Raw genomic sequence first — 25,578 nt, 5'->3', positions numbered from 1 at the left:
GTCTCTCTCATTGTCGAGATCATGTAGTAATGGGTTATTTATAGCCATTTTCAACGTTACGCTCTGGATATTATTTTGATTTAATGGGTTTCAATTAGCGTTTTACCTCCAAGTTATGCAACACCTACATATTTTGATTATTAAACAACAAGATACAATATGCTAAGTGGCCTAAGTAAGTTACGAGATTTCAAAAATGTATTCTATATGATAGTTATTCTAAAACAATTACACGAACTAGATATCTATTGGAAATTATTTAATCTAAGTCCCTCCAAATCGAAGTGCAGGCTCGTTGAGCTAGAAACTCGTTGATGTCTTTTGTTCTGAGAACTTAAAAACAATGGGTAGAAAATTCTAATACAAATTCACCGTATCATTTCATACAGTCAAATACGTATGAAGGTACCTATTCACGACTAGTAGATAGATTTCAGGACAACTTTAACATTCAAATACATGTTCCTACATTATTCTCTACTAAACCTACTTACTATTCAATGTGTACTAAATAATACCAAACGTGCCTCGAAACCAGCCGGTTCGTTAAGACAAATTTACTTGCGGCAAATGATCAATAAGGAAACCCATACATAAGCAGTTTAGATTTCTGATGTTCAAAAAAGCACTCTACATTAAGGGGATAGAGTCGGAATTATGTAATAAATGATATGTAACTATGTCAACGTTTGTTATGTTAGAGTGCAGGTAAAGTCCTTCAAATGCATATTTACATTATTTACAATTTGCATGTCGTGCTTCGTGGCGGGATTTCGTAATATTCATTGACAAACAGCTGAAACGGCACATAAAAGGTCTTAAATATGCAACTGAAGACAATAACTGTCTCTAACAGCTAGTGAAACATACAGAAAACTGAAGAAGTATATGATGTATAGTAAGTAATATGATGTATAGTAAGATGAGGCCACGCACATAATAATACCACGTTAGCACGTAGTATTTATTACAAAAACTTGGTAGCCCTTTTTGAAATCACTACCTATACTATTTTTAACTTGTATGTTTCATTCATTCTTTTCAGCTTGAATTACCTTGTATTTTTTTAAGAAGGATTAAATGTAGAATATAATAAAAGTATAGCATTGCCCCAAAAGAGAACACCGTATGCCACTACACGATGAAAATAACTATGATAAAATAACGAGCACTATCAAAATTAGTGACTTATCAAATTGTTTTACTCTCGGCCCGATTCGAACTTTAAAATACATCAATTTATAGATCTAGAAACGATATGGATTAGGTATGTCAGTGTCGAATATGACGTTTCTTCAAACAAAAATATCACTTTTTACACTGACACGTCTATTCCATATCGTTTCTAGATCTATTGATTGGCATATCTTAAAGTTCGAATCGGGCAGTCCATTTATATTTAACCAGTTTCTGCCCGTGACTTCGTCTGTGGAATGATGATGATTATAAAAAGTACCCTATGTCCTTCCATGGGCTTCAAACTATCTCCAATTACCAAATTTCATCTACGATTCAGTATTTTAAGCGTGAAGAGGTAACAGACCGATAGACTTAGGACCCGATTCGGATTTTAAAATAGACATCTATTAGATATCTTTTAGACATCACCAAGATACGATAACGATATGTTTAAGTTCTAACCTGTCAAATTTGACATTTGCGCGATTCTGGAGATACTCTTGACCGATTTCCTCAGGATATGACTTAGAGATCCAATTCACATCTAATAGATATCTTACGCATTTAACGTAAAAGTGACATTGGTTGCCCGAATTGCGCTGCGAAAAAGAACTAGTTGATATCTAAACTATAACGTATCTAGAATGAATTTAGTCCTGTCGTCTCTTGTGAATATCTTAAAGTTCGAACACGGCAGTTACTTCCGCGTTTATGATATTACTGTATATTTAATTACAAAGAGTATGAAACGACCTAGCTTTACAAAAATGTCAAGTATGACTTGTTACCACTACGGTGGTACAGTAGGTTCCAAGAATCACATTGCAGCTTGTTAAAACTGTCGCGTTAACTCGGCTACTGCAACAGTTACTCTAATCAACGTAACATGTAGTCCTTATTATGATTCCATCATAATTATTTAGAAACAGTAATTATCGACAATCCATATACCTACTCTATATCAATTAGGTATCTTAATTATTGTAGGTTAGATTTGTTCGTCCCAGCCTCTCCACCATACAGTTGTATGTAATTCAAGCAAGTCTTCTTAAAATGAAAGCCTAACTGCGATTGTATGGGAGCGGCTTTATGGCAGCGGGTTCTTGTGACTCTACTTGGAGCAGTAGTGAGCCGAGGGCACCCGAACAGTTTAGTGTAAATACCACTGGTGGAAGTATGAGGTAATACTTCTAGTTGTTTCCAGGAATGACACCTTGTTAAAACTGTTAGGTTAACCAGTTACTCGCTCATAAACGTAAGCTGGAATCCTTATTATGATCATCGACATTCATACCCGCCATAGACTTAGGGCCGCTACAGACGAGACTGACTGCAATCTGACTGCAATTTCGGGTTGCAGTCCGTTTGTACTGGCCTTAGCGCTGAAGCATAGACAGTTAAGTTCGGATAGCTACTGCAGCAGCATTACTGTTTGTTGCGATGTTACTGTTGCGGCCTTGACGCGGTCGCTGTCACTGTCAATTTCCTTGACACATTTCATTTATTCCAAATTTATTACACAGCGCACTGCACTGAGAGAAAAGGATAACAAAAACACACTTAGAATAACAAAAAAAACTTAATCCGGGGACAAGGAGAGTCAACTAATAGGAACAAATTGACTTTTGCAATTTCTATTAGTTCATGCAATTTCTATTATCTGTTTGTTGAAATTAGATTTAGGATTACTGAGCTGTTTGTAGAAATAAATAAACATTACAGAAATAGTGAAACGTCTATAATTATTACTAAACTTCATTTTTTCCCCCAGTACAGAACTGTTTTTTAATTCCTGGTTTAGTTTACTAATGATTTTTCTCTCAGTGTGAAATTAAAACAAAAGCACAGTGAAATTACAGATTTCTGAAGATCTAAACTATACCTTATAAGTACAATTTACACGCGTCACACAAATCCTCACCGATTGTAAATAAAAAATCCATTCATTACGTAATGATAAATGTCATCGTGCTAATAGTGCAAAAAACAAGTCATTTATTTAAAAAAGTATTATTGTTTGTTTTCCATACTCAATTACTATGCAAATGTAGCCATAATATGATAGCGTGCGCAGCTATTAGCAGAACGGTACAATTATGGGTATTATACTCTTTTTGCAGACTCTTCCCGTTTCTTTCCACTCACTTCCGTGGCTTTCTCAGAACACAACTACAGTAAAGTAATAAGCAAACATTATTATAAACTTTTCACACAGGAACCAGGAAGGATTATTTAGAACGGATTTTCGTGAAATATTTTCAATGAATTATGAAAAGAGTTAATAAAAAAGTTTACTTTTTATTTTTTGCCAATCTCTAAAATAAAATAAACTAATCTCCGAAAATCTCTCCAACTTCCAAAAAAAAATTGTATGTTTCTTAAAGCATAATAATGATTTTATTAAAGCCCCTTAAGTGCCTCTGCCTACATGCCAAATTTCATCCTGCATGTAACGTTTTATAGGGATTATAATATCTCTTTTCTCCAATAAAGAGTTAATTACCTATCTACTTATGGACCTAAAAACTTAAATTAATATTAAGTATTTGTTTATGAAGGTTGACATTAAAGTCGTTATTTTTCTACTATCAGCTTGACCAGCGTGAGGTGTGAGAGTTCCAATCATTTATGTAAATTAGTAAACAAAACAAGTCCCTTTATCATGAAAACCTTCAAATAACCGAATTGCCTACAGCTAATGAGTTATGGAACAGTTTGCCACATTTAAGAGCAAGGATTTCCGACGTGTTGAAACTATCAGACGGTCTAATTTACATACCTGGTTAGCTAGTGTTCTATTTTTGTTTGAAATTTTAGTTAGGTACCCTTGAACACGATTTTAGTTTAATTGATATGAGTACTTATGCCAAAATAGTACAGCCTGACCAGGAATTTATGATCATGCGCCATGTTACGGAATTTCACTGACCCTATTTTTTTATGCTATACTGAACTGCCACCCTATACATGAGCATAACAGCGCCCTCTTGACAATGATCATAGGTATATTACTGGCCAGGCTTTCAATAAGAAAGCGTCATGACACACAAGTCTTACAAATTATAACCAGAGACCGCGTTATAAATTCTATAAGTTCGAAAACTAATCAATTTATAACAGAGGCACTTCACTTTCAACAAGTCAATTTAAATATAACTAGCCCAGTAACTAAACTAGTTAATTTCATACACAACCTTGTTGAACGCCATTAGAAAATCAATTCGGTGCGGTTCACCTTGGGTTTAAGCCTCATAATTATTACGCACTCCAATTCAATCAAATCAATTTTACACTGTCAATTAAATACAATTTTATTTTAAGATCAATGTCAATTTATATTTGAATCTTTAACACCATTCACTATTTTCAAGTTCAATGAAAATCTCCCGATATGGAGTGTTAATTCTCGATTTTTTTTTACTATCATCTTCTTCTTGGAATAAAGAATAAAAAACAATTAGAAATTAAATATAAAGTAAAAGCACAAAACAGATAGGTACAGAAATCAATCTACATACAAAGCACGCTCGAGCAACGCACACATTAGTACAGTCATTATATCCAAAAAACCGACCCTATCCGTGAATAATTAGTTCTTGGTTTTTTTTTTCGTAGGTCCCTCGGGGTGGTCCCCCTAGGGTTGCCAGATGGTCGGGATTTGGCGGGATTCTCCCGATTTTTAGCATGTGTTCCCGATTCCCGACAAAGTGAAACTTGTCCCGAAAAACAGCTTCACGTTATAAAACAATAATTTCAAGTTCCGAACTGTCGCCGAGCAAGCGAGCTGACGTAGTGCCAATAATGTAAAATATCGTTGTTTTTAATATAATCACTTTAATATGAATGTATTTTTTTTTCCCGAATTAAGTCCCAAAATCCCGAAAAATAGATATTATTTCCCGATATTAGCGCCTTTCGATCTGGCAACCCTAGGTCCCCCCGAGGGACCTACGAAAAAAAAATCCAAGAACTAATTATTCACGGGTCAAAATCTATAATGACTGTACTACATAGACACTGCTCACGGACACGATATCTCGGACCAGTTGGGACCAGTGCGAGCGTGAGTGCCATCCGCTTGAGGCACGCGTCTGTGAACTTTTTTGTGCAATAATGGAGAAACAAAACAAAAAGTTATTATAACTGTACAGTGGACGGTTGTTTAAATTCAACATTAAACGGTGAATTGTCGTTTTTTAAGCTACCAGTGGTTTCAGAGATAATGCGTATGCGAATTTATTACATTGTACATGAGAATGCGAATTTATTACACTTAAAAATATAATAATCGTGTATTTCGCCAATCTCGGAATCATCGCAAGATATTTTCTGTGGCAAATTTGTAATATAACAATGACGTTAAAATTAAAATACCTATTTGAGTTATTAATGTTATTATTAATTTCCATTCTTCCCGTTTCATTCTCAACAATAAATCAAACAACTAAATATGAGATACGATATGATTAGATACGAGTGCCACTACCACGATAGTTTTTTGTGCATAAGTCATAGTTCGCAACAATCGCAACCCTAGAGCGACCGCCGAGCGTAGGTATGAAAAGTAAAGTACATACTTGTGATTGACTTCTGTACTTATCTATTTTGTGGTAAAAGTCATATTTAACTAGATAACATGGAAATATGTAAGTGAACTTTGTGATATTGTGGACTACCATTTTGCAACATCCTTTTTAGGGTCCATGTAGGTATCTAACATACCTGGTATGACAAAATACAAATGTTTATTTCATATAATATGGTACAAAGTACAAAGATGGTCAAATTACAATAAGTGCGTCATGTTCTCCTCATATCCTCTATCGGCGTAGAAATATTACAATTAAGCAAATAAAGATCTTTCTAATACCTCTACCTCTGAAGGTGTACTCTAAAGATAATCAGTTTGTTACATCGCTATTAAAAACTCGATAATTTCGATTTTTAAGACGAATTTACACTCAATAATTACAATGAATCATGTTTATTCTATCAAGTTATCTATAGGAACTTTCATTATAAACCCACACACGTAAGTCTATTCTTGTTAATAAGTTAGCGCGAGATGGATTTCTTGTGTCAATTCTAATTTGTATCGCAAATTGTTTCTACTTTAATCTCAGATCATAAAGATTTACGATCTATTGTGTCACATATAGTATTAGTTTTACATTATCTCCATTATGCGATAGAAAACCTGCCATAAGTCGGCCATCTTGTGTGACTGGGAAAGTAAAAGACAATTTCTTCCGCACCATTTCCCTTCGTCTTGGTTATCAATCAAGTTAGCAGATGTTTTATGAGGTGGGTTAGTCATATTTAAGGTTTTTAATAGACACGTTAATTTATTACAAGGTGAAGCGGCAATTGAGGTTTCCGTAAGCTTTTTTTATTTGTTTAGTAAACTTTATCCCAATCTACCTTAAGCGAAATAGGCTGAGGTCATTTAGCGCGGTGCCTAATATCTCGACGCATAATAATTGATTGTCCTAATGTAATATGTTATGCTTCTAGGACTAGCTAGGTGCTACTAATCACTTAGCGCTTTTAGCTTTCTTGACTTGACTATACCTTATTTTTATCTAGTTCTGAATCCTCTTGTCTGAGGAAGGTGCGGTTTCTTATGTATATTGTATGTGTATGTGTTTAGTCTTAAGTAAGACCGTAAGGTATGTCCGGCATACACACGCTCGTATGTGTATGTGGTTGTGTAACATCGCCTTGCCGCGTAAAAGTCTCGGCCTTCTGTCTTTCACTCGCCTTGGAACCATCGCAAATTTATTGCCTATTTCCATTTAGTTCCGAAATGCGTGCTAACGACATTCACAAGGTAAGTGCAGGCAATGTTGAATACATTCAGGCGCTTGCAATATTCAACGACAATTAGATTAGATAGTCACCAATTAATGACGCATAGCACTAGTAGGTAAACTATACACCTATGTATAGTAATTAATTACTAGTATTAGTTAAGTCACTGCAATATTTTGACATTTGCACTTTTACAAGCTTTTTAATCTTGCAATGGAACTATGAACCTATGTATGTACGGGTCAAATCTTGCAAGTTAAATTTGACCCATTTTTCGATTTCCAATGAAGTTGAAAATTTTCATACATATGTAAGTTGGGTGACAATGCTATAGCATGGTGCCATCGAGCTGATCTGGCGATGGAGACAGGAGGTGGCCATAGTAACGCTGTGATAAAACAACGAAACCTTTGTGTTTGGAGTTTTTAGAATTGTCTCGATAAGTAGGTACCTATTGGTTGCTTGTGGAAAGAAAAGTACCGTCAGCGATAAAAGCTTGTTCCAAAAAAGAACTTTTTTCCTAAAACTTATTCACATAATAGTTCAATAAAGTCTCCCATCTGGTCAAGACTTCCGGACCCATGTGGTGACCTCGTGTTCGTCGTAAACTCTTCACAACGCGTCTGTTTGTCTGCGTCCGCGCACCTCGGAATGCTGACACAGATCAACATAGCAAATTAACACGACAATCGGCCGCTGTCCCGTTACGTATCTCATTCCGATGTAACGGGCTTTGACATACCTACTGCGTCGGCCGGCTACCGTGGACGTCCAAATTCGAGCTTTCGTCTTTGTCGCACTTGCAATAAACGATAGGGATGCAGATAGACGATCTTTGAATGTCGAGTCTGGGCCGACGAGATTGGCATGTGTTTGAAGAAGACATCAACGGGCGTGTCCCGACAGCTGATAGACCGATTTATAATTTGTTTTTTCGTCAGATTTCAACGAAGTTTGGTGGACAAAAAGAGTTCCCTATTTGGTACGTATAATTAATTATCCTACAAAATCTTTCTCTGAGTGTGTGAGAAAATACCATACATTTTCGTAACCCAGGTAACTTACATACATTTTTTTCGGGACTAGTTTTGATTTTGACAAATCTAACAAAAAGAAATCGACATTAAAATTAAAAAGGCCGTGACATCAGATTAGATTCACATTGGTAGTTCATCTTAAAGATAAAGTACACACACATGTCTTTATTGTTCTACAGTTTGGATTACTTATGAAATGAAATGAAAATCTTTATTTCAGGCAATTAGTGGCCCATACATAAATACCTCAAAACTAGCATACATATTACTACTTATATGTACTTATATGTACTTTACCCAGTGCTATGAATAGTTTTGAAGAACTTGCAGAAACATACCTGGAACAAATTAGAGAATAATTAGTAAGCATGTAAAATTAGAATTACTGTTAGTGCGCTTCATTTACTACGCAAAATTACTAATTAATGTACGTCATAAGAATTTGCATCTTGCATTTGCATCAGTAAGGTCGAAGATACGGTTCATTGCATGTTATGTAGACTGTATTATGTAGTCTGTGCGGAAAGAATAAAGTCGTAGAATGTATTAAATCTCATACATTTCACGACTATTTCCGCACATACTCTAAAAACATGAGTGTCTAAGACTCTAAGAGTCACACGAACCCTATGGCTAAAAGCCGCTCCCATACAATTAAACGTTAAATTTGGCATGAACCTTAAATTTATAATTATGTCTGGTATAGTTTTCGTTGGTAAAAATTGTTATCAATGAAAATTGAGTGGTTAGAAGTTTTGTCAGCTGACAGATCAAATCCATAGGTGTCAGAACGAGCAATAAAAACCAGAATCGAACTCGAGCTATAGATAAATGGTATGTAGTTATGTACTGGATACCTCCATTCACAGTCATCCCTGTTAACAGGCATCACTTTTATACAAACTCTACAAAATTATTTTGATACCTTTTCAAAATATGTATTTCAAGTCCCTAGAGTGCATACTTTTGTTTGTACTCTTTCATTCATCCAAACCCCGTTCCACCATAAGAAAGTTTTATCATTTCATAATTTGATATATTATTGACGCAAAAAACGTGTTAAATATTTACACTTGTAATATTCATTTATTGTTCGATAATAACTCAAAAATCGCACTTCCACCGGACATTAAAAAATTCCTCGGGAATCCGTTTCGAGAAAGTCAGGAGTCCGGCTCGACCGACCTTTCTCATTCCAAACGTTTACAGCAACGCGAGGCGAATACTAAGACGAGCCATTATAAGTGTGAATGTGAGTCTGTGTCATTAATACGCGAAAGAGGCCAATTCAGACTTACGTTTTGACATCTAACTGATGACTTTCACTTTGTTATCATTTTCCCGTGCGCTCGTGACAATACATATAATTATGTAGGTACGGACATCATTCATATACCTAAAATTTTATGTCAAACGCCGTTTACACTTTCCCACTTCAAATGTGCAAAAAATGTAAACGGTATAAGTATTTCGAATTTCTCGCAGCCTATCTGCATCAAATCTTAAACCGGGGTTAGAAATTCATAATACGTACCTTAATACTTTTGGCACGTGGAAAAGCCAGAGTCAAGGGCCGTACGATCCGACCTACGAATATAAAGCGGATAAACCGAATATTTCAACAGTTTGGGGAACTAGCTGTGCTCTATAAACTGAAATAGATGTCATATACAGAAGAAAAAGAGACCAAGACTCCAGCTCTCCTCCTCACTCCAGGTTCAGGGTTAGAATCGAACCAGCGTTCTCTGCATTCGCGACAGATGCTAAACCACTCGGCCACCCAAGTCACGGCGGCATGGCCCTGTTCTAAAGCTTTTACTGGTTCATTCACAAATTGGACTAGGTAACCCACGCTTGTATAATGAATGCGTACACGCAGCCGGAATGCGGCCCAAGGCTGCAAGAAAGTCGATTGTTGGGCATCGGTTATTGATGGTGTCCGAATTTGTTATATAAGCGAGCGATGACACAGGTGATAGTGGACTAAATATTATTTTGGGCAGGTTTGCTTCAACAGTCATTAATTAACTAGGAAGATAATAAATATTACCAACATCTTAACCATTAGCATTGGCATTGCTATTATTATTAATTCGACATCTTATATTCATCTAGCACTATTTAGCCTGAAAATATTTTGAAATAAAGAAATAACTAGCTACTTAACTACAAAGTAAGAGCAACGTTTTAAGTTTAACTGATGATCACCAAAGGGATTTTCGATATTTTCGGGTACATGGATTTTTGTCAAGTTACTATTATTTATTCTGCCCTAAGCACAGAATAAATAATAGTCTACTACCGTACAGAAAGGACACTTCCTACAAAACCGAAGATTGACAGCGATTCAGGGACGAATCATGCTATCCCGTTCTTATTTATGCCACTACGGCTATTTAGGGTTGTCAAAATTCAAGCTATTATCTTATCTGTGGTCGTCATAAAGGGACGTCAAGTTGTCTCAACCCTAATAATTTCTCGGAGCAATGCTGAGCCGAACGGAGCCGAGTTTTCTCGAAGTCAGGAGTGTCTCCCCACTGACCTAAGCAAGGTTGTAGAGGTTAGATTTTGAATGACCGAAATGAGCATTGGAGAATGACCCATGTACAAACACAATACTGACATCCTCTAGCCTTCACGCTATACCTACCCTAATAGTCTTGAGACACATCCCGCGACATTTTTACAATTGGTCTTACAATGAGACAAAGCATTGCTCAAGGCAGGATGACTATTGTTTTAAATGTCAAATGTTTACTTAACGCTAATGGCATCGCTTTTGTAAAAACTAGTACCTGTGCCAATTCTTGCGATAAGATTGCCAAAGTGAATCCTAATCCTGCATTCACTGCCAAGAGGCTTAGCAATCGTCACAAAACTGACGGTCAATGTCGAATTAAAAAACATTTTGTCAGGAATATGATGGTTAGACGTTACTGAAACACGACTTAAGGGGCTCCCCCACGCCAATGACCTTCGATCTGAATCCCTTAGTTTTCTGTTTTTTGTAGCTTATCATTTTAACAGCAGCGGCTTTAAGCAATATAGTATCCTGTATGTACTTTAAAGTTCATTGTCTTCGAGATATTTGGCATCAAAGTTGAACAATTTCAGGCTAACAAACTGGTTTTCTGGCCATAACTTTAGTGTTAATTAGTTTAAAATTAAAACCTTGGACACCATTTTGAGACTTCAAAGACGAACCCAAATATGTAGATTTCGTACATGTAAAATCCTTCACTGCAAACTAGATACGAAAAAAGTGTATTTTTAGACAATGTTTAAAAATTCATAAAAAAATAAGTTTTCTTTTTTTTTCAAAATCCGGTGGACAAAACCAGAGATAAAAGATTGAAGAACCGATAACCGTTTGTTTTATAATTCTATCTGTAGTGCAAAAAAAGGAGATACGATTCAAAACTTGTCAAAAATCGATGAAAACCTCGGGTAGCCCCTTAAGTCGCGCTTTAAAGTACAAGTTATTTAAAATGAAATTGCCGATAAAATCCGACTGTTAAACGCAAAATATTTTTTGACTTGCTTTCCTACGTAAACTGTTTCCTATACTTTTTCTAGTTTCCTAGTCATACTATAGCAATAATTTACATACAGATGTAGTGAATAATCCTTTCCCATCGTATTTTCTCGGAAACGTTCGTGTTTGCCGTGCTACTTCAGTCAACCTCAGTACTTTTTGTACTGACACTGACTGAAATAGCATAACAAAAAAGAAAAAGAATTATACACAGCATCTGTAAACAACTAGCCTATTTATTTAAACTGCCGTATTCGAACTTCAAGATATTCACAAGAGACGACACGTACTAGATCCATTCTAGATACGTTATAGTTTAGATATCAACTAGTTCTCTTTTGCAGCGCAATTCGGGTAACCAATGTCACTTTTACGTTAGATAGAGTAAGATATCTATTAGATGTGAATTGGATCTCTAAGTCATATCCTGTAGAAATCGTTCAAGAGTATCTTCTGAATCGCGCAAATGTCAAATTTGACAGGTTAGATCGTTATCGTATCTTGGTGATGTGTAAAATATATCTAATAGATGTCTATTTCAAAATCCGAATCGGGCCCATAGTATCTGGTTAAGATGGAGTGGGAGGAGGAGGGCGAGGGCTTACAAGAGCGAGACAAAGCATTGCACAAGGCAGGAAGGCTATTGTTAATGTCAAGCCTATTGCGTCGTAACCCGTTTGGCTTCTGTTGGGATCAGGTCAAAACCGGATGACTTGGGCAATAGAGAAAAATATTATATTTCTGATCTTATCTATGGTGCAGTCAGCTCCATCTGATATTTTAAACAGATTAAAAACTATACATCTACAAATTTATACTATTTAATTTACAGAAAAGTTACCCATAGCTGATAGTTATTTAACGCTAAACCCGACACCAACATTTTTATCTTTATACAGGGTGATTCATGAGACGTGAGCAGGACTAATCCTGCACACTCAGTAACTGATAATTGATCGATCACCGTCGTATTTAGGTGAAACAACCACACTTTTTCCTATTTTTTAACTTTTTGGCCAGGGCAAATTTAATTTTCTACAATTATGGTCACCCTACAAGACCTAATTAATAAACATAAAACCTCTTTAACCGTAATGACAGCATTATGATTACGAAGAAAATAAACTGTCAAACTTGAGTCAGATACGAGTTTTCATTAGTAACCAGACCGTGATGACATTCAATTTGACACAGAATATTAGCATTCTAATTGTAGGGTGACCATGCATGTCGTAAATAAATTAAGAACTTTTTTTAAGACTAGAAAATTAACGTTAACCTCACTAATACTGGTACGAAACAGTTGCTTATAATTTACGAAATGCGCAGTGTTAGTCCTACTCACGTCTCCTGAATCACCCTGTATGTAGTGCAATGTGTGAATAGAAAATGTCTGAATGTAGTGAACTGCAGGAATCTTTATGTATTAATTATTAAAATTATCCACAATCGCATTTTACGACACCTTTGTTACTAATTTTTCTGTCACAAAAACGCCTTTCTACAGAAACATTTCTGTTATTCTTAAAATTATCTTACGGCAGTTAAAATAGTTGAAAACAATTGAGTTCAGAAAATGAGTGTGCGAATGCGAAACACATGCAATTCGACGAATTGAATTCGTGTATTTGCGTACCGTTTTGAAACCTAATTACAGAAAAAATTTATGTTTGTATGAAAACCAAATATTACGAGTAGAGTTGTGCCTTTCTGGAGAACGGAGAAAATGTTTGCATCTAAAATGGAGAATGTTCTCGGTAACGGCACCACTTTGTTAATAATCCTTTCTGTTAAGATTGTGTTTTCTTTAATAGTTGGTAAAGCACGTTTGTTCATAGGAATAGAAGATAAACTCTTTTCGTTATCGGGAGCAAACGATTGTGTTCTTGGCTAGACCTCCCAGTGGAGAGAAAAAAGGCGACTGACCATTTGGGAATTATGTATTTCGCGATTTCGCGTTGCAAATTCGCGATTTTAAGGTTTGTCATAAAGTAAAAGTTATTCGGTATAACTTTCATTGACACCTTGCAAAATAAAGGGTTAAAAAAACAGTGTACAGGAATACCTAAATTTGCGTAAAATATAATAAATAAAATGAAATTATCGTATTAAGCTGCAAATGGGTGCAAGGTTGTAAAATAAATGCATTTCTTGAAAAGCAAAATGCTGTTAATTTTGACCTCAATGTGTGTCAGACCGGTAGTACCAACTTTGAAATTGTAACATATAAAGTGCTTATTAGAATTACCGTTGATCGTAACTGAAAAAAATAATGTATGTTATTATGAGGTTGATGGATTAACCTGTCGCACGTCCACCATACAACAAATTGATGCGAAGCAATTTGACCCACATTGATCTGTATTAACACATGTACATACTGAGTCGCTACGACAAAAAATTAGTTAGTGTCACACGTGTGATACTAGGGAGCTCCATGGATGAAAACTGGATCACGTGACTCATACACATCTCCTATCATTTCCATGTTGCAAACATTGCAATGCCATTCGAGCAAGTGACAGCAGATAGCATGAGAGTAATGGCGTGCGTCCGACGGATCGCGTGACGCCAGACCGTTCAGAATCGGAAGAAAGTGCAGTCAGTTTCGTTCTCTTTGTGCCCATTTTTCGAATTAGAGTAGTTTATTAGAGTGTTGCCATAAAAATGCACAGTAGTTGACAGTTCGTAGATAAATTATATTAATCTGATATGCAGCGGTCGGCAACCGTTTTAGTTAGCAGCCAAGGGCCACATATCATTCACCGAAGTGGTCGCGGGCCGCACTTTGTTAATATTTAGGGGCTGTCCATAAATTACGTCATCATTTTTTTGCCGATTTTTGACAGTCATCTGTCAGTCCTTGGCGCGCTATAGTGAGGTGACCATTTCCAATACCGATTGTTAGGCTTCACACTATCGGTAATCAGTGTTATCACTAATTGTAACTTCACTGATACCTACTTATAATTTAAATAAAATAATATTAATACTCTTACGATGTTCGTCTAGAAATAAAGGCAAAAAACTTCATCATTAGCCGTTAAAGTGCATGGCTAATTTATCAATGAATTGATTCATAATTTCTCCATGTAATTTCGGTGCTCACTGTACAAGTGTACCTAGATCTACCTACTGTTTGCCCCGAATTTGATTTTATTTTATGTGTACTTTTTTCGGCAGATTTCGATAAACATTGGTGGATAGGATGGGTACTTTATTTATTAATTACAATATAAGAGCAATTTCACCGCATGTGCTAAAAAATCTCCCCCTGAGTGACGAAAACGTATGAAAATTTCTACATACACACAATTACACATGTTTTGGGACAATTTATGATTTCTTATTTATTTTTTCGCAATCTAAGGGAAAAAATCGACAATACATTATTATTATTATCGAGGAACAATGGCGAAAAATAAATAAATGATCACTTATTCAAAGGTTGCGAAAAGTAAGTGATTATCTGGGTGTCGTCAGCAACCTTGTCGAACGTCGATAAGTCAACATAAACCAGTTTGTCGGTGTGGACGCACCTTAATTTCAAATGTACATGTTAATGTACGAACCTTCATTTATCTTGTTCTAGAAATGACTAATTAAATTGAGAAAATATTTAATTTGAAGTGTGAATGTTGCGTAAAAAGAAATAACTCCAAAAAAGACATTTTTGTATTTATTCGCAACATATTCATTCTTATTTCGACAGCTACCTATGCCATGCCTAATATACACCATCAACTTAAATAGAAATCTAGAAAAAACCGAACAGTTTTTGCTTTTCTATACTTTAACCCTTTGTCCAAAAAAATAAATCTACTACTCTCATCTTCAACTTCTTAAGAGTGAAAGAGACATTAAAACATGCGCAGGCGCCTGACCCGTCTTGACATTCCGAGAAAGTCAAGTGTATTGCGAAAATCGTGACGGGAAAATAAAGCTTGCGACACCCATTCAGTAAAAACTGGCTTTGGCCAAAATGTCAAGTGTTTTACGAGGAAGGTTGACAAGTGCACCGGATATATTTAACATAACATTTATTTTTGCCCCCGCTTAAAAAAAAAATCAGTTAATCTTGATCTTTTTTTCGTATAACAGTTGTACAAGTTATGCGAGGTGATTTTTTAATATTTAATGAGATAATTAATTATACGAATTGGGAAGTAATATACCTACTACAATTAAAATTGCAGATGGCTTGGTATAACCTTGAGTCAATATCATCTGACGAGTGTCTTTTCAAAAGGGCTTATTTTTGTATGGTGCTCATAGAAAAATAAGCCCTTTTGAAAATACTCTCCTCATCTGTAAGTTTATTACCGTTTATCGTTTCACGTGGACATAGTCACGTGGACTTACAAATAACTACATAAATACTCAAGTTTCATAATAAAATAAGTATAGTATAGGTACGTATTGTATAAGAATACATTGTAAATTTATGAATGGAACAAACTGCGCCATTGATACAGTCAATATTTACATGTCAGTTTCCTTTTGTGCTATCTTATCGGCCATATCTTATCTTTTCATAATTATATGCATTCTGATAGTCAGCTGATCGTTAGACAAGGAGCCGTCTATCTGTCTATAAGGATATTGGAGAAATTTCCAGATATACTTACTTCTATTGGGTACTGTTGTCAGAATATTATAGGTTTCCACTCCCAGGTTCATGCTCTGGACTTTTATAATCAGATCTTGTAGGTATATACATTGACAGCAAAATGAACTATGGTAGGCACTAGGCAGGTAAATCGGAGTTATTATAACTGTATGGCATACAGTTATAATAACTCCGATTGTACAGTCGCCATCAGATACATCTGAGCAGCTAAGGCGCTCACAAATATCTGAGCACGCCTCTATTGTCAGGGCGTTAGAGTGCGTGTTCAGATATTGTGAACACCTTGGCCGCTCTGATATATCTGATGGCGACTGTAATATATCCGATTATAATTGTTATAATAAATCCGTATGGTAATAGCCTCTGCTTATTATCACCCATCCTTCATATAGAAATCAGAGCAGAATCGGCCAGCACCGTGGATTTTATGGATTCTACGATGAACTAAAGTTAGCGCGTTGTAGGATATTTGCCGATGGTAACAGCGCCATCTACAAGGGTATTGGGTAAACTTACCTTCATAAAGATTGTCGTCATCGTACGTAAGTTGTTGGCTGAGCCGGCAAAGGTCCTCGTACTCGGCCCAGTAGGCGGCCAGCACGGGGTATATATATTACGGATTCTACGATGAACTAACGTTAGCGCGTTGTAGGATATTCGCCGATGGTAACAGCGCCATCTACCAGGGTATTGGGTAAACTTACCTTCATAAAGATTGCCATCGTCGTCCATAAGCTGTTGGCTGAGCCGGCAAAGGTCCTCGTACTCGGCCCAGTAGGCGGCCAGCACCGGGTATTATGTGGATTCTACGATGAACTAACGTTAGCGCGTTGTAGGATATTCGGCATTCATAACAGCGCCATCTACAAGGGTATTGGGTAAACCTTACCTTCATAAAGATTGCCATCGTCGTCCGTAAGCTGTTGGCTGAGCCGGCAAAGGTCCTCGTACTCGGCCCTGTAGGCGGCTAGCACCGGGTATATATGGATTCTACGATGAACTAACGTTAGCGCGTTGTAGGATATTCGCCGATGGTAACAGCGCCATCTACCAGGATATTGGGTAAACTTACCTTCATAAAGATTGTCATCGTCGTCCGTAAGCTGTTGGCTGAGCCGGCAAAGGTCCTCGTACTCGGCCCAGTAGGCGGCCAGCACCGGGTCGGGCGCGCGGGGCAGCGGCAGCGCCATTCGGACCTCGGGGGATACCTGAAACGAATAATTTTTAATGAATATCGATGGACGATTATTATCCGATAACACAATAACAACATTTATTTATTAATCTAATTAAACGAACAGTGACTTTAACATAAATATTGTTAGGCACTGCAGTTTCATTAGAGCACACAAATAGTCCTCATGCACACTAGGTCGGGGTCCGACATGTAAGCCACAAATCCAACAAATGTCAAAGTAGAGGGCGCTGTAAACCACAAGTACGTTAACTTACAATGCTTCATATCTTTAATCTTTAGATGAAGTAACTCAACGTGCTTTTGGCATTAATCGGTTCGTTAGTTTTTGCTATCGCTACACAATGCTATTAGAACACAAACAATACAATAGACGTAGTATTTAAGTAGCTATAGCTAAGATATATTTAAACACACATTGCGACGATCAAAACGCAAACTCCTCACGACTATGTTACGAGACTTACGAGTAACTCCACGTGTTTTTGACATTAATCGGTTCGTTAATTTTTTATATCGCAACACCCCGTTATTTAGACTACATAACAAACAAAACAATACACCAGTAGTATAGATAACTAAGTAGTATTAAAACGAACATTGCGTAGAACGAAACGCAAACGCCTCACGACTATGTTACGCCACTGCTTAGATTATATCTTTATCAGCAGTAACGAAACGCACTACCTATTGCACTTGGGGAACTAATCAGTTATTTCCTTATTTCATTTGTATTTAAGATTAGAATTTGTTTGCTACTTCAGTAAAGTTTTGAATTATTATATTTTTTATTTACTTATGCTATAGTCGGAACTTTGTAAAAATATTTATTATTTTGAACTTACAAATAAAAAAATCACAATTTCGCTGAAAAATACAGGCTATTTAGTCTTTTTACGAACTCAGATGTAGGTATTTAAATATTTAAGACAGGGGCCAAACAATATTTTAGATTTACGAGTAACCTAGTTGTTAATTTATTTTAGTATTTGTTTTGTAGTACCTACCTCTGGATATTTAATTATGTGAATAAATGGTTTTTAATTTTAAGACTGATTTAAATATAACTAATAAGAGAATCAGATTCAGATGTTATAAAAATCCTTTAAAATCGGTAAGATTGGTGTTTCTAATTTCTAAATAGATAATCACTCAATCGGAAACAGAAATTAAGTGCTATGTTGTATAGGAAATGTTAACATTTATTATTTATCATTTATTTAAACTATACAATAGCAAGTCTTTATTTCTAGCATACATAGTAGACATATATTCAGCATAGCAACGTTTCCTTATCCTTATACGACTAAATAACGACCTTTCACTCCAATTTAACAGAACCCTTTTAATCCCAAAGTCAAGACAAAACCACCCTTATGCCATAGACATAAAATACCTATTTATCCATCCGTGAACTAAAATTTATCGCTAACTAACGGCATTGCATCGAGATAGGATCCGTTTTATCGGCTCCGATATTGGAAATTAGGAAAATCAATTTGCGGCGCCTTTGAGAGTGCAGTAACTGTTTTGGACTGTTAAATGATAGGATAGTTTAGAGTTTAGACATTGGGTTTATATTGAAAAGGAACGTCCTTAGAACGCGTGAATGACCTATAGCTGCCCAGGCATTCCATTACCACGGAGTAAAAAGTAACAGTGGACCGACGCCTTAGTTGGTATTTTTTAAAAACCCCGAAATAGCCCAATATTTTGAATTATTTTATGCTCTTTCCGTAGGACTGAATCAAGTATTTAGGTAACGAGTTCGTATTATTAGATTGTCCCATTCAAAGTGAAATAATAAACCAAACAAGACCGAAGTGATCCCATAAGTGTTCCGTAAACAAAGTTTTGTACGGAACACTAAAAACGAAAAAGAACCAAATAATAACGGTATTTTTGTATAGAGCAAATACCGGTTTCCGACTCCTGCCGACACCGCACAAGAACACAGTAGGGTTGTTGTTCATTTGTACTCGTAAACTTTTGCACAACTGCCCAAGACTTACACTTGACTTACTATAAGACACGCTAGCCCTGTAAAAGTAGTACCGAGCTACTAACAATGCCGATGTATGCAGCTCGGGTGCACGAGACCAACCCCCCGCACCTGTCTAGACGGCTTCGTCAAATGACTATTGTTTTATAGATTGTGCCCCTTTAGGTACATTACATTTTGATTATTTTTGCAGATAAATCAAAAAATTGCATTGTCCTAATGGGTTTTTGAGTTATCACTTTTTCGACGAACAAAGCGATACTATAGGTAATCTTGATACTGAAGATAATCAAATCTAACTAAAGTAAATCTAAGTCATCACATCTAATCTAAGGTAAGTAAAGAAATGGTTTTATTTTTTATACATACGTTACATTTTCTTTTTTTTGTGAATTATTATATTGTTAATTATATTTATAAACTATCATAACATTTGTCGATTAATATATATATTGTAATGTCATACCAAAAACACCAAAAACATCGCTCATTCATTTTCCTATCTGAAAACGGAGTGTCAACACAAAGTTAAGCAAACAAAACGCACATTTAACAAACATCACTATAATTTCCTGAAATAAACTCATAATACTTCTGTAAATAGTGTAAACGCCTATTTTTAATACCAATAACGGACCAATCACAACGCGAGGTTTTAGTCAAGTTATCGATTTATTTATTTGCACATATCGCACCAATGGTAAAATTCTGTTATTGTCAAGGTTCCTCGATATCCATGACTCAGCCACTGACGTCTGCACTCTACGTACAATAATTGTATCCGAGACAATAATAGCGTATGTAATACAAGTTTAGATGTTAATTACACCCTTTTTCCTTTAAAAGTACCTTTTGTTTGTACAGCTCGATCAACTGAATCATAATGATATAATTTCAGAACGATTCGATATGGATTCAAATCATGGTCATCATAATATATTTTTCACCACACCAGCTCGGAAAGGCTTACTTTGCACTTCAAAAACTGATAGCATAGTTGCATTTTATCTTTCGCTTGCTCGGGTACGTACGTACATATCAATATTAGCACGAGCGGTTAAACAACAATTTTGCTCCCTTGTAAAACAAATAACTATTATTAAAGCATTGTTGTTACGAATCGAAAGAGAGGTTTTGAAAATACGAGTATTTTGGCTAGCGATATGTTGAAGTCTCAACCTGTATATGGTTTTAATATGTCGCAGGTTTTAATGTCAATTTACAAAATAATTATACATATTTACAATTATACATTAAATCATTAGAAAAAACCTCCCAAGCTTAGAGTTTCGAATTTTCTGTTTTTTAAGTACACGATGGTTGGTCTAGTAACTACTACTAATTAAGCAGGTATTAATGTAATACATATATGCATCAGCGTCAAATAAACATAATGTTTCTCGCAACGTAATAAAACACCGCTTTTTGATTACTTAAAAAATATTTTCTTATCTTTTGTGGATTAATCTCCATGGAGACATGCTCGACGACTTTCAGGGGGCTTGTAGCCAAAATGGCAATCGTACAACAAACGCCAAATGAAAAACAAAATGTGTCAGGATGACAAGTGCTATGTTAAGTAAATGTTAAATCTTCTCGAGGCAGAGGTGTACGGTTGGAGCCGGTAAAGGTTTATTTGACGTTCATAAGCGCATTGTAATATGCCTACTTGAATAAACTATTTTTTATATTTTATCTTTATCTTTTATGAAAAGTCAGGTGACAATTTTCATACATTATTTAAAGTTTCGTTTCCTATCTACTTGTTTAGTTACCAATGATCGTAAAGTTGGCACGGCGGCGCGATACCCTCCACTGGCCTTACCATAGTTGGCTCGAGATCGATAACTCTTATCATTTGTATGGTGTGATTTGAAAACGTAATGGCTGTACCTACTATATTCGATAAATGGGATTTCTTCGCTTAAGTACCTACCTATTAGAAGCTAGCGTAGATTTAGTTGAAGTCTTTTATTATTAAATGCTTTACTATTAATGCATCTGTTTAGCACAATTGTTTACAAGTAAAGAAAGCCTTTAAGGTGGTTCGCTTTTCATACAAAATTCAATCAAAGCTCATTAAGTAACTACACACTATTAGTACACAAATATTTCCACATTTATCTTCTTTCGAATATTCGTTTGCGCGAAATTAACAGGAAAACAATGTTTCATACAGAAATCATGCAAAAATCATAGTTAACTTTTCATCAATTTTACGTATGTGTGTGTCACAAATGTCGTGTACAGATACATTTGCGACGTTGCCATACCATTTCCGACGTTGCCGGGCTGACCACGGCTCGAATTTGGAGTGCCGTCATGTTTAGTGCAATTTTGTTGACACTGATATTTGACAGATAGTTAATTGACCTAAGCGAGAAGTTCGTCAGCTTACCTAAGAACTATCATGGCGTGTTATGCAAACAGTCGCTTTTTTGCTTGCAAACGGAAGATTCCCGGTTCGATCCCCAGTCATTGTATGCTGGAACATAACTTTTTGTATTTTTGTTACACCTTATTAAATTTCGTATTGTTTTTTTATTTTTATTTAATTTTTCTTATTATCATAAATCGATTATTAAGTATGGGCTACACGTATTCTTTTATTTTTACAAAGATAATTAGAAATTATACTCTTCCTAATCTCTCTGATTTTTACAATCAGGACGTCCTCACTGCAATAAAAACCGGGCAAGTGCGAGTCGGAATCGCGCACGAAGGGTTCCGTGCCATAATGCAAAAAAAAAAAAAAAAAAGCAAAAAAAAAAAACGGTCACCCATCCAAGTACTGACCACTCCCGACGTTGCTTAACTTTGGTCAAAAATCACGTTTGTTGTATGGGAGCCCCATTCAAATCTTTATTTTATTCTGTTTTTAGTATTTGTTGTTATAGCGGCAACAGAAATACATCATCTGTGAAAATTTCAACTGTCTAGCTATTACGGTTCGTGAGATACAGCCTGGTGACAGACGGACGGACGGACGGACGGACTGACGGACGGACAGCGAAGTCTTAGTAATAGGGTCCCGTTTTACCCTTTGGATACGGAACCCTAAAAAGAAGTGTATAAAATTTCCTGTGGTTAAAAATAATGGATTTTGTCTATGAATGAAAAACACAATTATTACTATAGTTTGGTTTTTTTAGCATTAGAAATAAGGTAAACAATCTTGACGTGTATTTTAATTGAAAAACACATTTTAAAAATAAGTTACGGCAAATATGTAACAATTATAAATCTAATACGATCATTTATATTCTTCTGCTTTCATAAGTAATCGTTTTTGATTTTTAAACAACCTGATAACACTGAGTATGTGGGGGAAGCGCTGCTGGCCTAGCGGAAAGCAATTCGGAGGTCGCGGGTTCTAACCCCGGCTCGTACCAATGATTTTTCGAACTTTTGTACGAAATAGCATTTGATACCTACCTATTTATACACCGATACCTATTTTTCGGTGAAAGAAAACAATGTGAGGAAACTGGACTAATCCAAATAAGTTTACTCTCTGGGTTGGAAGGTCAGGGCAGTCGCTTTCGTAAAAACTAGTGCGCATGCCAATTCTGGGATTAGTTGCCAAGCGGAGATTGAATATCTGGGAGACCGACCAAAGCTTACAAAACATAAAAACTCAAAAATGCGCGTTTTCTCATAGACCTATCTAAGAGATCAAACCCCTTATAGCAAATTTCATCGAAATCGTTAGAGCCGTTTCTGATACCATCCAAATATATAAATAAATAATTATATATAGATGGTCAAGCAAATCTTGTCAGTAAAAAAAGGCGCGATATTCAAATTTTCTATGAGACGATATCCCTTCGCGCCTATATTTTTCTAATTTGCCGCCTTTTTCTACTGACAAGATCTGCTTAACCAAGTATATCTAATAATTGCTCGTTTAAAGGTAAGATAACACAAAGGAGAAACAAAAAGAAATTACCTACTCGCACCAGTCTTGAACCCCAATCCTCTTGCACGTATTTCCACGAACATACCGTTACGCTATTGCAACATACTTACGTTGTGTGAAATTGTCTACTACAAGGATCACGGAAACACTGTTTGTATGTGTGAGTAATAGTAGGAAAAAGCGTGACAGCAACACTCCGTCGAATTAAAAAGGTGGTTTTTGCACAATGAAGTATTCAATGTTTATTTTAATAGTTCAATATTTACTTAAAGAGTGCGCGAAACATACTTTTAAGTATACAAAAACCAAGACCATTTCACAAAAAAATTAAATCTGAAATTTTGCAAAAGTGGTGCCATCTAGCGAGAGTTAAGTTTTGAGTAACCTAGGCGAACCACCTTAAAGCATTTGCATATTTTTTATTAACGCATTGTACCATAAGTTTAACTAAATATGATAAAATTCTTTATACTTACGTTTCCTGCGCATACACGCCGTATCAGTTAATCTCTGTAATGAGGTATGTAGAAAATGTCGTAAACAAACTCTTGCGGGCTTAACCAAGCAAGAGTGTTCTAATAAGGTGCGCGACTGCGCGAGCGCATGAGGCTGATTCCAATTTAACAATTTGTTTTGGCTTAAAACTGGTTTTGATACGACCTTGTTTCTTCGGCTATCTGAGCAGGACAGGGTCAGATAGCCTGAAAAAGCTCATTATGACTGGCCGCATGGCAAGGAAGCGTAGGGGTGGACGTATGGCCACGCGTTGGGCGGACAGAATAACGTCAAACGCCACATTGCAGGTTAGCATGCAATGGGCCCAGGAAAGAGCGCGAGCGGCTTGGAGAGCACTGTTGAAAAGTGTCCACATTGGTCACGTCCCTCAGCCATGAGGAGACGATAAGGAAGAGAAGAAGATGCGACCTTGAATATCGTCTTGGTGATTGGCGCGCATCTCACGCACGACTTTCACGTCATTTCGCATGCACCAATCAGCGTGATCGATTTTTAATGTCGTATCAAAACAAGATCAAAACTGTAACAAGTTGTTAAATCTAAATCCTGGTTTCCAAGAGCAATCAACGCGATCTGAATGACCTTCGTGGAACGATGTGGGGTTTCATAAATATTTATATAAAGTTAAGTCCTCAGATATACTAAATTGTTATTGTTTTAAGACTTGGAAGATATAATTATATGGCTTCCTGTGTTTCCTAAAGTTTGTTTGGATGCAGATCAAGGTTTAAATACCTACGAGTATTTCACTCTTATCGCTAAATAAAAGTTTTATGAATGGAAAAGTTATGTACCCAATATTAATATTAGTAATCTTTATGATACAGAACGTTTGTTATGGTTGTTTGGATAATTTTATAAAAAAAAATAGCAGAGCAATGATAGTAATCATAAAATCGGAAGCAAGGTTGACAAACCAACTTGAATTATATAAAAAATACATACATTTCAGACCCTCCTACTCCTAATACATCAATCCTACAACTAGTACCATAAACTAGTCCAACAGTTAATCTAAAACCAGATAAGTTCTCTGATTGCACGATTTTATCGCCACTGTTGACAATGTCTGCTGAATAATGAACCCTCATTGGGAATAACTTAAGTACGTAGAAAGCGTATGGTATTCGATAAGTTAGATATGTTAGTTACGTCACGGTTTTATTTTAACGCATGTATTGACAGAAAAAATGTTTCAAGCCATACCCAACATATTAATAAAGAAATAGTAGGTATTTTATGCAACCGTTGTTAATAAAGATGCCACGAGTATTTTTTGACTCAGTTAAACAACGTTGCATACAATACTTTTTCTACGACCAAGCACGTACTTTGAAATAAAACTGTAAAAACAAATATTTTTAAATCAAGAAGGTAGGTACTTTTAGTTAATTAGTTTAATTCTTTTTTCTTTGTCTATATTATTTTGCTTATATTTAAGTTTAGTTTTTAATTAGTTTTATGTTTAGATTATGTAGTGTATTTTTAATTGTATTATTGTTTATGAATAAATTTTTCACATTATAGAACAATCAAGAAGTAGCAAAAATGGAGGGTATGGGCGGAAAAAGAATGAATGAATGAATACAATTTAAAAAAATGTCTATGGTTCACTTATTTGTCAGAGATGACATTTAAAATAAGGTTGGCAACACTGTATTTCATTCAATATTTTTTAAGTGGTCATTACACGAAGTATCGTAAAATCGTCAAAGAGATACTGCGTGTATGCACAAATTCTTTTTTGGGGAATA

General features: G+C 35.8%; 1 protein-coding gene and 1 long non-coding RNA gene across 3 annotated transcripts in view; one reads left to right on the top strand and one right to left on the bottom strand.

Moving 5' to 3' along the window:
* Nucleotides 1–25,578, bottom strand: part of LOC134679809 (rho GTPase-activating protein conundrum) — a 122,129-nt gene that overhangs the window by 73,082 nt on the left and 23,469 nt on the right. Inside the window, exon 2 of one of the 2 annotated variants that reach the window (XM_063538707.1) lies at nt 17,265–17,400. In XM_063538707.1, coding sequence (XP_063394777.1) covers nt 17,265–17,400 — 136 coding nt within the window. Of the gene's footprint in view, nt 1–16,896; nt 16,981–17,264; nt 17,401–25,578 lie in introns of those variants that run through there. The other variant, XM_063538709.1, reaches the window with a different exon arrangement.
* The window catches only part of LOC134679822 (uncharacterized), a 268,010-nt gene that overhangs the window by 239,605 nt on the left and 2,827 nt on the right, over nt 1–25,578 (top strand). The window lies entirely within an intron of this gene.

Source organism: Cydia fagiglandana, chromosome 3 (genome assembly GCF_963556715.1).
Source record: "Cydia fagiglandana chromosome 3, ilCydFagi1.1, whole genome shotgun sequence".
Lineage (NCBI taxonomy): Eukaryota > Metazoa > Arthropoda > Insecta > Lepidoptera > Tortricidae > Cydia > Cydia fagiglandana.
The sequence above is the reverse complement of the archived record's forward strand: the minus strand, read 5'-3'. Positions and strand labels throughout refer to the sequence as shown.